The sequence below is a fragment of the Stenella coeruleoalba genome (assembly GCF_951394435.1).
Source record: "Stenella coeruleoalba genome assembly, chromosome: 2".
Taxonomy (NCBI): Eukaryota; Metazoa; Chordata; class Mammalia; order Artiodactyla; family Delphinidae; genus Stenella; species Stenella coeruleoalba.
In genome coordinates, this window is record NC_137147.1 from 34,845,826 (window position 1) to 34,860,665 (window position 14,840).

Sequence of the window (14,840 nt, forward strand, 5' to 3'; positions counted from 1 at the left end):
AAAAATCCGCCTTTAAAGCAACCTTTAAAAATGTAAATTGACCTTGGGAGACGGAAGATTTTTACTTAGTTGGCTTACTTTACTCATTACACCATACAAGGGATTCCTACAGGTAATGAAGTATTTTGTAACAAATCAACTTTCCTCATATTGACATGAGATAGGAAATTAATGACAACTTAATTAAAGAAAAGATCTGAAGATCTCAGGGACTACAGTATGATCCAGTGGTATCATACTGACACAAGACAGGGTGTCAATAGACCTGGGACTTTGGAATTAACTTTCTGTGGCCTTATGCCATACCTGAGGCTCTATCAAATCCCAGGTACTGTGTTAGGTGATCAAAATGAAAAGATGAAGAAGACACAGTCCTGGGTCTCAAAGAGCTCACAGTTTGGTAAGGGAGATCAATAGCTGGGTAAATAAACAATTGCAAGATAGTTCGCTAAGTGCTATGGTAGACATAAGGTAGCCTGAACAATGATTCTGAAACCTGGCTTCACATAAGAATTTCCTGGGGAACTTTTTAAAAAATACAGGTGTTTTTACCCTCTCTCTCAGAGATCATAATTTTTTTTTTAAATTTTATTTATTTTTGGCTGCGTTGGGTCTCCATTGCTGCAAGCGGGCTTTCTATGGTTGCGGTGAACTGGGGCTACTCTTCGCTGCAGTGCGCGGGTGGACTTCTCATTGCGGTGGCTTCTCTTGTTGCAGAGCACAGGCTCTAGGCACGTGGACTTCAGTAGTTGCAGCACGCGGGCTTCAGTAGTTGTGGCTTGCAGGCCCTAGAGTGCAGGCTCAGTAGTTGTGGTGCATGAGCTTAGTTGCTCCATGGCATGTGGGATCTTCCCGGACAAGGGATTGAACCTGTGTCCCCTGCATTGGCAGGTGGATTCTTAACCACTGCGCCACCAGAGAAGTCCCTCAGAAATCATAATTTACATGATCTGGAGAGAGGCTTAGTGAATTGGTGTTTTTAAAAGCTCCCAAGGATATTCTGATACACAACTAGGATTGAGAATTACTGGGATAGTAGAAGGGCACCAAACTTGGCCCTTAGGTCAAATAGGCAACAGTCAAGCAGATAAGAGGAGAAGAATCTTTCAGACAGAGGAACAGCTTTGTGCAAAGGCATGGATATAACAGAACTCATGGTGAATCAGGGGAACTGCAACTAGATCTGTGCAGCTCACTGTAGATGTATGAGGGAAGGAGGTTTCAGTGAAAGATGAGATTGGGGATGTAGGCAGGAGGCAGATCTTTATGTGTTTTGTGAAAGAGTTTGGACTTTATACTGAAGTCAAGGGGAAATCAGTAGGGACGTGACATGATCTCATTTCTCCTTTCGAAAAGATAGTTTCAGTGGTGCTGTGGAAGATGGATTAGAGGGGCTGGAATCAGGGAAACTAGTTAAAAGAGGGTGTGGTAATCCAGGCAGGAAAGAGAGCCTGAACTAAAACAGTGGCACTGGGAAGGCAGAAGATATTCATGGAATAGATAACTAGGAGGCAGTATCAACAGTGCAGATGGGTGTGGTGGGTGAAAGAGTAGAGGAGTCTATGGAGTATTATTTCCTTATTTTGTAACTACTTTTGCTCATTTGCTAGTGGAGGATCTGCCCAGAACTAAACACTTCAGAGGTGGAGAGAACAGATTTTTATGGACTTGTTAACAACATACAGTGTGGTTTGAATCTAGTCATTTCAAAAATCAAAAGCTATCAAAATAATCAGAGGCTGTTTACAATCCCTAAATGACTAAATTCCTGACATGCTTAAGGCCAAGCATCTAACTAGCATTTCCACTCATTGTGGAGGGGAGAGAGAGTGGAAATAGCACTAAAACGGAGGTTTGAGAGATTTTAATGAACACAAATGGCTGTACCTAGTCTTTAAATCTGTCCAAAGCAAAGGGAGTGAAAGCTTTCTAATCCTTCAGCGCTTCATCTGGCCTTGACCTCAGAAAAAAGAGCCTCCCTCTTCCTTCATCAAACTGACTTCCTTTAGCTCCTTGTTGTTCTGTGTAGGTCTTTGCGCCCAGAATTCTCTAAGACAGGAAAAAACAGAAAAAAATGACAGCTAAAGCACCAAGTGTCCTGGCACTCATTTTGCAAATCCTCTAAAAATATTAAATTAGAATACTAAAAATATTAACAAATGCATTCCAAAATTCTACACCCACTGTCTATTCAAGCCTTTGAAATGATTTCGAAAACCAAAGTAATTTTCACATTAGATTCACTTTTGCCAGTAGTTGCTCTGCTCATAGTTGCAGTGTCCATGGTACCTGATGGGGAAAATTAGGAAAATGAGAGCTTTCTTTGAGTAAAAAACCTAGTTTTATTTTGAGTTGCAAGGCTATTAGCATTCGTCATAGTACCATATCATTGTAGGACTGACTCTGGTATTAGCATTGATGTGGATTTTCTAATTGTTGTTTTAGAAAATAACTTCATCAAACAATGTTTTTAAAGTTGAAGTGGCAAACCTTTTTTTGGTGGGGGGGGGGGGTACGTGGGCCTCTCACTGTTGTGGCCTCTCCCATTGCAGAGCATAGGCTCCGGACACGCAGGCTCAGCGGCCATGGCTCACGGGCCCAGCCGCTCCATGGCATGTGGGATCTTCCCGGGCCGGGGCACGAACCCATGTCCCCTGCATCGGCAGGCGGACTCTCAACCACTGCGCCACCAGGGAAGCCCTGGCAAACCTTTTTTTTCTGTTGAGAGCTCATATCCCACAGGACAAAAAAATCGTTTGAAGATTACATCAAGTAAAAACAATTTTATTTGAGAGCCTACAAAGTGTGCTTCCAATACAACTTTTAAATGAAGAAATGAGATGATAAATCACGCACATATCTGCACACCCTCTGGTAACCCAGACACACATTCCACAAAAATGGCTAACTGTGGACAGCGGAGAACAAACAAAAGATGAAGGTGGGGGTGGGGATGAGAAAGAGGAGGCAGAGAGAGAGGCACAGACTGAGAGAGAAAGGGAGAGAATAAAAAGGGAAAGAGGGAGAATTGTAGGGTGTTAAATAGGCTTTGCGGTGAGTCAGTCCTAGGTGAGGGCTGCCAGACTAAAATATAGGACACCCGGTTAAATCTGAATTTCAATAAACACCAAATAATTTTTAGTATATGTATGTCCCATGCAATAGTTGGGACATATTTAAACTCAACATTTATTGTTTATCTGCAATTCAAACTTAACTGGGGATCTTCTTTCTATTAGCTAAGTATGACAACCTAATCCTAGACAACCTTCTGCTCTCCTGATTGTGTGATGCAAAAAAGTTTAGAATATATTGTCACTCACTGAAATAATCATAATATCAATACAGGTACAGTTTACTTCTTTTTCAACCTTCAAAATTTATATTTAGGAAAGAAGACTTTTGTTCTCCCCTGGACTTCTGTGGAGTTTTATAGGAAGTGAAAGAATGAGCTAGTTTAGAAATTAACTTCGGACTTCCCTGGTGGCATAGTGGTTAAGAATCCACCTGCCAATGCAGGGGACACGGGTTCGATCCCTGGTCTGGGAAGATCCCACATGCCGTGGAGCAACTATGCCCGTGTGCCACAACCACTGAGCCCGCGTGCCACAACTACTGAAGCCTGCACACCTAGAGCCTGTGCTCCACAACAAGAGAAGCCACCACAATGAGAAGCCCGTGCACCGCAATGAAGTGTAGCCCCCACTCCCTGCAACTGGAGAAAGTCTGCGCGCAGCAATGAAGACCCAATGCAACTGAAAATAAAGAAATAAAAATAAAAAAAGTTAACTTCATGACCTACTAATACCATGAACCGAAGACTGACATTCAAAAGGTTCAAGTTGCTGCAAGGCTTGAAAAAGCCTGTATTTGAGGGCAATGTTATTTATCAAGGACTCACATTGGAGCCAGCTGTGGGTTTCCACCCCTGCCTTTCAGAATTTTAGCTTAACACTACTATTTTCCTTTCAGTAGCACCTGCTGGAGTGTATTCAGCCATCAGGAGGAGTAATACTAAAGTGAAGTAAAGGTTGAAGCTGGGGAGAATGACTTGCTTTCAGAACAGAGGGAGTTATAGAATAAATAAGGTCTCAAGAGTATTCATTTCCCACTGCACTGGGCTTTCATCTGAATTTATAAGTGTAGCAAAATATTCACATGCAACCTTCAGCTTCTTAAAAGAGCTCAAGGAAATGCTAAGAGTTGGGGTGGGCGTTTGGGGGTGGGATAGGGGAGGAGAGAAGAGCAAGGCTGTCAGAATCAAGTGTCTTATCACCAGTTCTATTATTATGGAAGATAAACCTCTTCTTTAAATACCCGCAGATGTGATGGGAAACAGCTGAATTTAAAGATCGCTTCGTGCCTGTGCGCTCTAAGATAGGTGACTGCCAAAGGCCAAGAACTGCTCTCTTGACTCTACAGAATTCTGAGTAGGGCTGCCGTACACTCTGGGTCAAACTGTAATTTTATACTGGTCTGGAAGTAAATCCCTTCAAATGTGACCCGTCTCTGGAAAGACTTCACCGTGGATGTAAAATATTTTTCTCTTCTGTAAGACTAGGTGATGAAGTATGCTAAACCGATGAGACTGACCTGGCTAATGATACATACAACCTGGGCCTCAAGGGAATTTGCACGTAGAGATTGCTTGAAGTGTTACAAAGTCAGTATTAACACAGGATTATATATATATATATATATATATATATATATATGTTTTTGGGGTTTTTTTTTGGCGGTACGCGGGCCTCTCACTATTGTGGCCTCTCCCGTTGTAGGGCACAGGCTCCGGACGCGCAGGCTCAGCGGCCCTGGCTCACGGGCCCAGCCGCTCCGCGGCACGTGGGATCTTCCCGGACCGGGGCACGAACCCGTGTCCCCTGCATCGGCAGGCGGACTCTCAACCACTGCGCCACCAGGGAAGCCCCAGGATTATATTTTGCCAACCAAACAGATCACACCACTGCAATGCAGCCAACCAGCACACAGGACAAACGATGTGGGAGGAGGAATTCTTCGCGAGGAGCAGTGCGATAACCCTCCCTCTACTTGGAAATGCCTATAGCAGAAGGGCCTGTACCCTGATTGGCTGGAAGGTGTGTCCAAAATTACATTCAATCCTTTAAGACAGATCTGTGAAATTCAATTCTTTTGAAACTAGAGGAAAAGGAACATTATCCAGGAACACTACTAAGTACTTAAACTTCAAAAGGTCCCCACCTTGCGCAATTGCCTGATTTTTTAATTCCTTGTCCTGATCGCCTGATTTATCTGTGGTAGAAAAAAAACAAACAGTATTAGGGATTGTGGAGGGCGGGACAGTGGCTGTTTTTGGAATGGAGGACACTGTAGTTCACGGAGTGGAATAATAGGTACAGATTTTGCAGCAGAATGCTGAATTTAATACGGGATAATCAAGGCTGCCAGTAATACACCTCAGTGTCACAAAGCATGGCAGAAAACACCAAGAGATCTTTTATTTTTTTCATTTGATACATAAATGTAGCACATTTTGTCCTAAGGGCAATAGAAGACTGATGGCTCCCTGCAGGTTCCTGAATTACCACTGTTTATGGACTAAAGGCCTGGATGTGATTGGTGCCACCTACTGGGATAAATGAAGAATTACAAATCTGTCAACCCCTTTTGGAAGTAGTATTTCTTTTGTTACTGAACAAATTAATGTTGGGGGTATGATTCTTTATTGGGAGGATTATACATTAAACAAGTGATAAGCTTGAATTCAAATCATAGCCTTTAGTTGTGGAAGAGTCATAAGAAATCACATACTGGAACACTGTCACTTTATAGCATATTTTAGGAGGTGAACTTTGGATATGCAGTCAGAAGCCTGGCTTCTCTGAACTAGTTTCTTGTTCTATAATACCTACCCCACAGAGTCATTGTGAGGGTTACACAAAATCATGTTTTCAACATGCTCTATAATATGTTATGGTTGCTTTAGATAAAGAAAAACACTGAAACAAAATGACTGGTCCAGGACATCTAAATGGCTAGCCTCAGAGTAAGGCCTGCAACTCATATATCTGACTCTAAATCCAGTGCTTTTCCCAGTAAATTGCTATTTCCCAAAATTTGATGGTGAGATGATTTTAGGAGGCAACTGCAATAAATTTAGGAGGTGCTGGAACACAGCATTAAATACTATAAATCACAGTGAGAAAATTATTCCTTTTTTGATTCTTTCAAACTTGACACCTTGATGGCATCAAGGAGAAGAGTTTCAGTTTGGTGCTGGTTTTCTTTAAAACTCTCTACATCTTGCTGATCTCACTTCCTAATAAAGATAAAACAGGTCTTAGGGTTCAGCACTGTGTTAGAATACTAAAATTTTGTTCTCAGTATACTTATTATGTTTACTTTCTATTATAGAAAACTACATCTGTTTTTCGTTTACAACACATATTACTGTTGGTAATAATATCTTAATATAACTACTTTAAAAATCCCTCTACGAAGAAAACTAATATTTCTTTTGTTTTCTTTTCAATAATTAAACACTAGGTTATAAATAGGTCAATAAAACCAAAATCTAAGACTTAAATTTCATATCCACTTGGGCTCAGACAAACTCAGAGATTTTGTATATGTGTGTATTAGAAAATGAAACTGGTCTACAATCAGTGCTCAATGCATGTACAGTCAATAACACACAAGCAATGGGTCACGCATGCCTGTGGCTACGTGCACTTGTGGTAACTGAACAGTTTAGAGTCCTATCGCTTAATACTCCAGAAGCATTAGAGGAGAGAAGAGAAAAGAGGATGTTGATCTGTGGGCTGTTCTAGTTCAGAGTTCAGAGATTCAGTGTTCCGCAAGCAAGGGAAAAAATATCTTCCGCGGTGATCACGCTGAAGGGAATCTTTCACTATTTATTTTCTTGGCTTGATTTGAATCCAGAGTGAAAAGATTTTTGGCTCCTTACTCTATGGATCCCTTGAGATGACTTTCAACTAATTTTAAATGAAATAAGACGTGGATCTCTCACCCTCATAACCCTCCCCTCCTCTATCTTTTTAATTTGCATCTTAATGACTTTATACTGCTTCTGGTTGTATTCCAGGTTCTTATTGGAGAAGAAAACCTCAAGCTTTCTGCTTTCCAATCTTATCAGAACAACAGTTAAAAGAGAGACATGAATGGAACACTGGCTGAAGGATAGGTAGTTCCTCCAATCATCCAGATTTTCTAAATTTTAAATATGGATGAAGTCAGACCAACAGAGTGCTATGGACCTGGACCAAATCATCTTGAGCTGATCCATCGCTTTTAAAAAAAGTTCACATCAGGGGCTTCCCTGGTAGCGCAGTGGTTGAGAGTCCGCCTGCTGATGCAGAGGACACGGGTTCATGCCCTGGTCCGGGAAGATCCCACATGCCGCAGAGCGGCTGGGCCCGTGAGCCTGCGCGTCCGGAGCCTGTGCTCCGCAACGGGAGAGACCACAACAGTGAGAGGCCCGCGTACCGCCAAAAAAAAAAAAAAAAAAAAAGTTCACATCAATAATTTCTTTTCAGATTGTGCCAAGGAACAGATAAGAAACAGCCTAGGAAATTTAGATTCTGAATTTATTTTAGAAATATTTTTGAGGACATTAGCTACTATGACACACATAGAGTGTCTTGTTCCCCTGATGAGGACCTGGAAGAGAAATTTCTCTCTCATTTCAGTACCAGTAAAAGCTGTGTTTCTTCTGAGAACTTGGTTTATTTTTATTTTGTGGACACCATAAATTCATGTTTCTTTTTCGGGGAAATTCATAACCAAGACTGAAGCCTCCCTGTACCAACTGTATGGTAATTTCACTACACATTTTTATGTATTTACCTGGCTTCAACTTATTTTCCCTTTGCCTTGATTTAGTCATCTGTTTATTTGATCTTCATGCTGTGTGTGATTTTATAAGTTACTCAAGACCTTATGGAATATGACTGAGAAGAAATTAGAGACATACATATTAATACTGATAAAACATTGGCATCCCTTAGCCATGATCTCTTATTGCATCTCTTATTGCATCTTTTTTAAATTACAGAGTTCAGATTCATAGATCCATGAAAATTTAAGAGCCCTTTCTTCCTGTCCCTAAGAAAACCATTCCTTTATTTTTTTGTGATAAGCTATATGATTTCCTCTAATGATGCCATAAATTCTTTGGGGTGGGGAAATGGTGAAACTCCCAGAGGAATATCTGGATTGGTGAAACTCACAACCATTGTTGGATGTCTCTTTGGCCTTCTATTCTGAAGTAGCAGAGTCTATTCCAATAAGATTTGTGAGATCAAACTACTCTAATTCCTAAGAAAGGGGACGAGGTGAGGAGAAAACTAATATTTTATCAGGTGTCAACTATGTATCAACTACATATGCTAAGCACACAATATATTACTCAGTCTTTACAAAGGAAAATTTTATTTCCTCTAGAGGAATCCTTACCTTGATATAAGAGTTTCAGTGTAATAATAATGATGATGATAGTGAAAACATTTTTTATAACACCGCTAACTAACTTACTGTGTGCCAGGTATTGTGTTATCACTTTACAGGTAATGGGATCTCCAATGTAAAACCAAACAAACCTCAAATTGTGTACCTATGATACTCTACCTACCTCGGGACCCAGGAAGATTAAAAAAATGCTTGCTTTGGCTCAAAATTCTGCTGTATGTACAGTGATAACTTAAGATCATTGTGCTTCTGGTAGTTCTTCAAGGCTTCAATTCTCAGCTCGATCACTTGGCCATTAAAGTCATTCTATAAGAGAACATTTTTCAAAACTACTCATATAGTATTGACTTCTCTAAATCCACTATTACCTGAATCCTTTTAACTCAGAAGTTTAAAAATGAACCTATCATGCTCAGTCTTTAAAAGTGGGCAGAAATTATGTGTGATTTTTCCCCCCATTTCAAATAGGACAAAATCAAGATCATAGGGAAAAAGTGCTATACTCAAGGTGAAGCTGGAGATAGGTCTCTTCAGCCATCTTCCCACAAAACATTTCTTTTAGCATGACAATTGGTAATCCAGATGAGAGGATCAGGTTTACCATTAGGAAACTAAAAGCCTCTATATTGCATGAATGAAATTGTACCCTGTGTCCAGCCTTGGAAGACTTAGTACCTGAATGAAGTTAGCTTGTTCCTGATACCTGACCCATTCCATTTTCCTCTGTTGCTTTTCCTGGTGGAAGAAAGAGCCTCTGGTGACAAAGTAAATTGGGATCAGAAATCAGTTTTCTCAATATGCTGCAAAGACTTTATAGCAAAATTATGGTGTCATAGATTCACTAATATATTGGTTTCAACTGCAGTCCTCTTAATTGGCATCACCTGTACATCCCACTCTCCAAAAGCTAAAAGCTAAAAGAACAGGATGTTTTCTATCAATGAGTTGGCTGCAGGAAGATTAGATACAAGCATAATATCTCTAAATAAATGTTCAAAAACAAATTAACAAGTGTTTTGACATCACATAGCTATTTCAAAGTTGTCATTATTGGTACAGATTTTCCCACTTTGCTCTAGCTATCATGATTTACCAGAAACTTGCCGTGTCACTGACTCAGATGTAATACCCCAAGGGAACCAGATCTCCTATAAAATTTTGTATCAGTTCAGGAGCACACTTAGGCAGATTATTGCTACATTAAAGATTTCTAATCTATCAGCTCTAAAAGCCACTACTTTCAGAAAGATCATACTACCTTCCTTATTTCCTTCACTTTCTCTGCATACAATGTCTCCAGTTCATTCTTGGTCTTCCTAGATGATGAGGGGGTTTGGGGAGCCTGGGAATAAAGAAGATAGCTAAAGGAAAAGGAGGTCCCAGGAAAGAAATGCAATGTCTTAGCAGACATTAAATCCAATATACCCTTAAGGCCCAGATCCTTCCTATCTGTCTACCCTAATCAATCCTGATTCTCAGCGGGCTGTTGCCATCTGTGTGGCATCAACAACTTTGAAATTCTGAGCACCATGCAGTCCACTTGCCTTTCTGTCCTGTAAGTCTGCTTTGTTCTTTATCTGCAGTGCTTTTTGTTGATCACTGAGTTCTTCTGTGCTGAATGTCTGTAGAGAGACATTTTGGCAAAGCTTTAAATTACTGGGACTTCATGAGGGAAGTGGAAAGCCAATGTCAAGGCTTTTGGTTCCTGCCAGTCAGAAAACTCTCAGGGCCTGATATGAAAAGTGTACTACCAAAGGAGGTTCAGAATGGAATGAGCCCTTCCATCTGGTCTTTTGAGTGAAACTTATAATAATAAAAACTATTAACTGAACCTTTATTATATGTCAATCACTACTGTAAGCTACTTACTACATTACTTATTTACTCTACTACATTACAAATGTTCTCATTTAATCCTCACAGGACTATTTTTATTTCCATTTTATAGATAAGAAAACTGAGCCTTAGAGAGGTTAAGTCATTTGTTTAGGGTGACTCAGTTAGGAAAGTACAGAGCTGGAATCTGAACCAGATCTCTTGGACTCTGAAGTCTGTCTTCTTAACCACTAGGCATACGATCTTGTCTCTCTATTTCTCATTGTCTAAAAGTATGGGGAGGGAAAGTCAATCACAAGCTCAGCTATGTGGACATCCCTTATATAAAGTCTTTTGGGAGCTCTGGAGAAACTGGATTTTGATAGAGGAATGATGCTGGCATATTTCCTATCACTAAGACTCAAGAACTCAGAAACTAAAACTTCTCACAACTCATAGAATTGATTTGTAGCTGCCACTAAGAACTAGGAGCAGATCTCAGTACAAGATGCAGTGCTTGATAGTATCCTAATTATCTGTGGAAAGGTGAGATGGAAAAAGCAGTCAGCGATCACACTCACACCTGTTTATATCACAAGACAATTCAGGTCTCATAATTTGTGAAAAAACACTTGGATCCTAAAACCTTAGTCCACAAAGGAATTTCTACCCCTGCTTGGTTTCCCAGCAAAATATTTTTGTATTAAACAATGCTGTGATTATTGCAAAGTCAAAGGGGAATTAGAATCAGGTATTCGTTCATTCAACTTACATTTATTGATTGTCTACTATGGGTCAAGCATTGTGCTACATGCTAGGGATTCCAAGATGAACAAAGCAATCAAGATACTGGAGAAGCATGTATTCCAGAACAGGGCAGGGAGATAAGAAACAAATAAAATAATAATAACACAATAAAATTTAAAAAATAGTGATCTTATATTATAAAAAGTGCTATGGAAGACATGAACAGAATTGTATAATAGGAAGGGTGTGTGTGGGGGGTGATGTCCTTTTTCAGGTGGAGTGAATAAGGAGGGCTTCCCTGAGGAGGTGACATTTAAGCGGAGACCTGAAGGATGAGAATGAGCCAACTATAAGAAAATAGCATTACAAAGCCCAGGGATAAAGCAAAAGCAAAAGTCTTTAGAAAGGAAAGGTCTTGGCATGTGGAGACCAGTGTGGGAGGGGAGGACTTCTATGAGAGGAGACTAGAAAGGTAGGCAAGAGCCAGACTATACCTGGAATGGCTGTAAAGGGTTTTCCTAAGGAGAGTGACATTACTTGATTGTTTTAAATAAGATCAGAGAATGAATTGGAATGAGGCATGGGTGGAAACAGAGACATGAAAAAATGAGGATGTAGACCAGAAAAAAGGGAAGCTTCTTTGCATTCTGGTTTGTAAGACAGATACTTTCAAGAGATCCTTAGAGGCACACATACCTTGTTCCATAGCATCTCCATTTCCTTCCGAAGCATCTTGTTTTTCCTTTCCTGGTGGAGAGGAAAAAGCAAATAGAAATATGTGTTTGTCTAGTCATTAAAGTTGGAAGAAATTACTAATAGGGGGACTAAGGGGTAGGGGCATAGTAAACCACAGAGGAAGGCAATAAATGGGCCTAGCCCCAAACCCAGGAACATGAGAGATAAGATTGATGATGATGATAAAAAATAATAACAATTTGGAATAGTAACTTTAATTATGGTAATTGTGGTATATCAATATAGTAATGAGTTTCTCACACTTGAAACACGTAAGATGTTCTGATCATATGGCAGTTTCTTTGGGGCTTAGACCACTAATTTTTAAGATCCTTTATGTTGTTAATTTTTTTTAATAAATTTATTTATATTTTTATTTATTTATTTTTGGCTGTGTTGGTTCTTTGTTGCTGCACAAAAGCTTTCTCTAGTTGCTGAGAGCAGGGGCTACACTTCATTGCGGTGCGCGGGCTTCTCATTGTGGTGGCTTCTCTTTGTTGCGGAGCACAGGCTCTGGGTGCACGGGCTTCAGTAGTTGTGGCTCGGGGGCTCTAGAGCACAGGTTCAGTAGCTGTGGCGCATGGGCTTAGTTGTTTCGCGGCATGTGGGATCTTCCCAGACCAGGGCTTGAACCCGTGTCCTCTGCACTGGCAGGCGGATTCTTAACCACTGTGCCACCAGGGAAGTCCTATATTGTTAATTTCTTTAAATCTTGAAAGAATCTCTCAGACCAAACTCTTTCCTTTCTTTTACTTTGGTTATTTTCTATTTCTTCTGAAATGTGAGGGGTTAATATGCTTGTATGCATTAACCTTTAGATGAAAAGTTTTTCAAAAGTCAAAAAAATAGAATTTTTGCTAGCTAGTTCTTATTCTTCCCAACATTTCACCTGACTCCCTTTGGTTCACCCAGGACTTTTCTAGATCAAGGACCTATGAGTGTTGGAGCACCAATGCTAGAGATGAGCACTCTGTCTGACAGCAATGGAATTGAGAGCCCTGTTCAGAAGGCCATTCCCTGGAGTGCCCACCAACCTCTTACCAGATTCTGCTTCGTCTCTTCTGCTTCCTTAATGAGCTCAATGACTGAGGATTCACCATTCCCCTTCCCTGCCATGATCTGCCTCATGATCTGCAGACTAGAAAGAAGACAGAGATATCACAAAACATAATACTTCCTAAAAAGAAATATTAATATTCCATGACCAGTCAGAAACTACTCTACCATGAGAGGGAGATAGGGGCTGAAATCACAAGATTTATGGAAGTCCTTCTAGACATAGAAGGTCTCGAAAAGACAATTTCATTCCTAATTGACGTTTGCCTTAGGTATGTGCTCTATAACGAATTCTGTGCTCTGTAAGGCTCAGAACTTAGGTGTCCAACAGCTAGTGAGACTCCTCTCCACCCCTTCAGAAGAAAGTTTTGTTATATGACTTTTGGGGTAGAAGGGGACTTTTTTTGCCTCTGTGAAGAAGGAGGTTGAAGAACCTCTTGTCTTAAGGATAAATCTCAGAATTATTCCCTACCCCCATCTCTGTTCATCTCCCCTACTTTACTTCTCCACATAAAAACATTTGAGTTAGTTGGAGAACCCACTTATATCCTTATGGTAGCCTCTAGAGAATCAGGCCATCAAGAAGTTTCTGATAAAATCTGAATATCCAATCTATGACTGTAAGAGAGGATATTCTTTAAAGGTATTAATTAACTTATGCTTATGTTCTTTGTGCTTTTCCCTCTCTAATTATAAGCAAAGAAACAAGCCTTTGTGTTCTCTTGCCCTGAGAGGGCTGAGTTTCTCGGTTGTAAACAGCTGGTGCTTTGACTACAACTTTCTGCCTGACGTTTGTTCTCACAACTTTCTGCCTGGCTTTTGCTCTCCAAAGGTCTGAGCTCCCTGAAATGTTTATGGTAGGGTAGAGAATGAAGGTAGACACATTAAGGTGAGATTCTCTGAAACTAGAAAGGAAAAAGAGAGTTGGTGGATCCCAAGAACAGTGAGTGCCCTAGCAAAGAGTTAAGACCTCAACTGCCTAGTACATTTAGTAAGGCCAGACCATAATCCAGAGGACTTTGATGCTCAGAAATGATTACCATTTCACTGTGTGGCAATGGAAGAACAGAATCATTTATCCTAAAGTGATTCCACAAACACAAATGAGGAGCTATCTGTGTGACCATGATGGATTGAGGATAGTAAAGTCTCTTAACAGTTTCTTGGGAAGAAAAGTAATAACTGTAGCCCTGTGAGATGAGCTGAGTTATATTTAATTCTACTAAAAGAAGAAGGATTCCCTGCCACCCTGATTTTGTGGTTACATTCTTTTAATTTACTATAGCTGAAGGTCTAAACCTTTTAAAAAATGTAAATAATCATTGCTAAATCCTATGGATTAAAATTCTCTTGCCTTTCCCCTTCTAGGAAATCCTGAGAAGGGAACACTTACCTTCTTTGTCTTTCCTCCAAGTTAGACATCAACTTCTGGAATAACAGCTTGTTCTTATCTTCTAGAGGTTTTAGCATCTCTAGCAGTTCCTGCTTCCTTAGTTTTAAGTCCTCACTCAACTCCTTCAAGTAGTTGTCATCTATTTTTGGACTTCTGTGGGAAGAGACACTATATTTGCCTTCAGCCCGGGCTAATAACAGAGACCCTCTTTTCGTTCCTGGATAGCTACCACTTGGCATCTTCCGTCAAAGACTCACCTTGTTTTGGAAGATAAGTAAGATCCCGGAGAGTTTGAAGCACTTGACATCTTGAAGGAAAACTTCTACTCTAAGAATAAGAAAGGTCTTCTTGAAAATATGTGCCTTCTTGTTCCATTCATTTAAGTCATCATTTTTGTGCTGCTGTTCTTGAAACTCCTGTTTCATTGGACAGATTTTTAGCTACAGGTTGAGGTCACAATGGTGCTAAGACCACAGATTTAACAGGTCTTTTAAATAACTCCAACATCAGAGACAGCTTGTTGACTGAAAATACTAACTACATCTGAGCAGTTCTTGCCTTAGCTTTAACCAAAGCCAAAAGTTTTATTCTGAAGTTTTTGACTGAGTAGGGTAGAATCATAACACAT

General features: G+C 40.2%; 1 protein-coding gene across 1 annotated transcript; it reads right to left on the bottom strand.

The window, feature by feature from the left end:
* Nucleotides 1–1,929: 1,929 nt before the first annotated feature.
* On the bottom strand, nucleotides 1,930–14,519 carry CCDC196 (coiled-coil domain containing 196; the record flags this gene model as incomplete). Its single annotated transcript, XM_079913564.1, is given in 12 exon segments — nucleotides 1,930–2,049; nucleotides 3,803–3,864; nucleotides 5,221–5,271; nucleotides 8,630–8,654; nucleotides 8,656–8,772; nucleotides 9,142–9,201; nucleotides 9,725–9,808; nucleotides 10,011–10,088; nucleotides 11,725–11,775; nucleotides 12,805–12,901; nucleotides 14,213–14,365; nucleotides 14,470–14,519. Coding segments are annotated over 12 exon segments (948 nt in total).
* Between the last annotated feature and the right edge of the window lie 321 nt (nucleotides 14,520–14,840).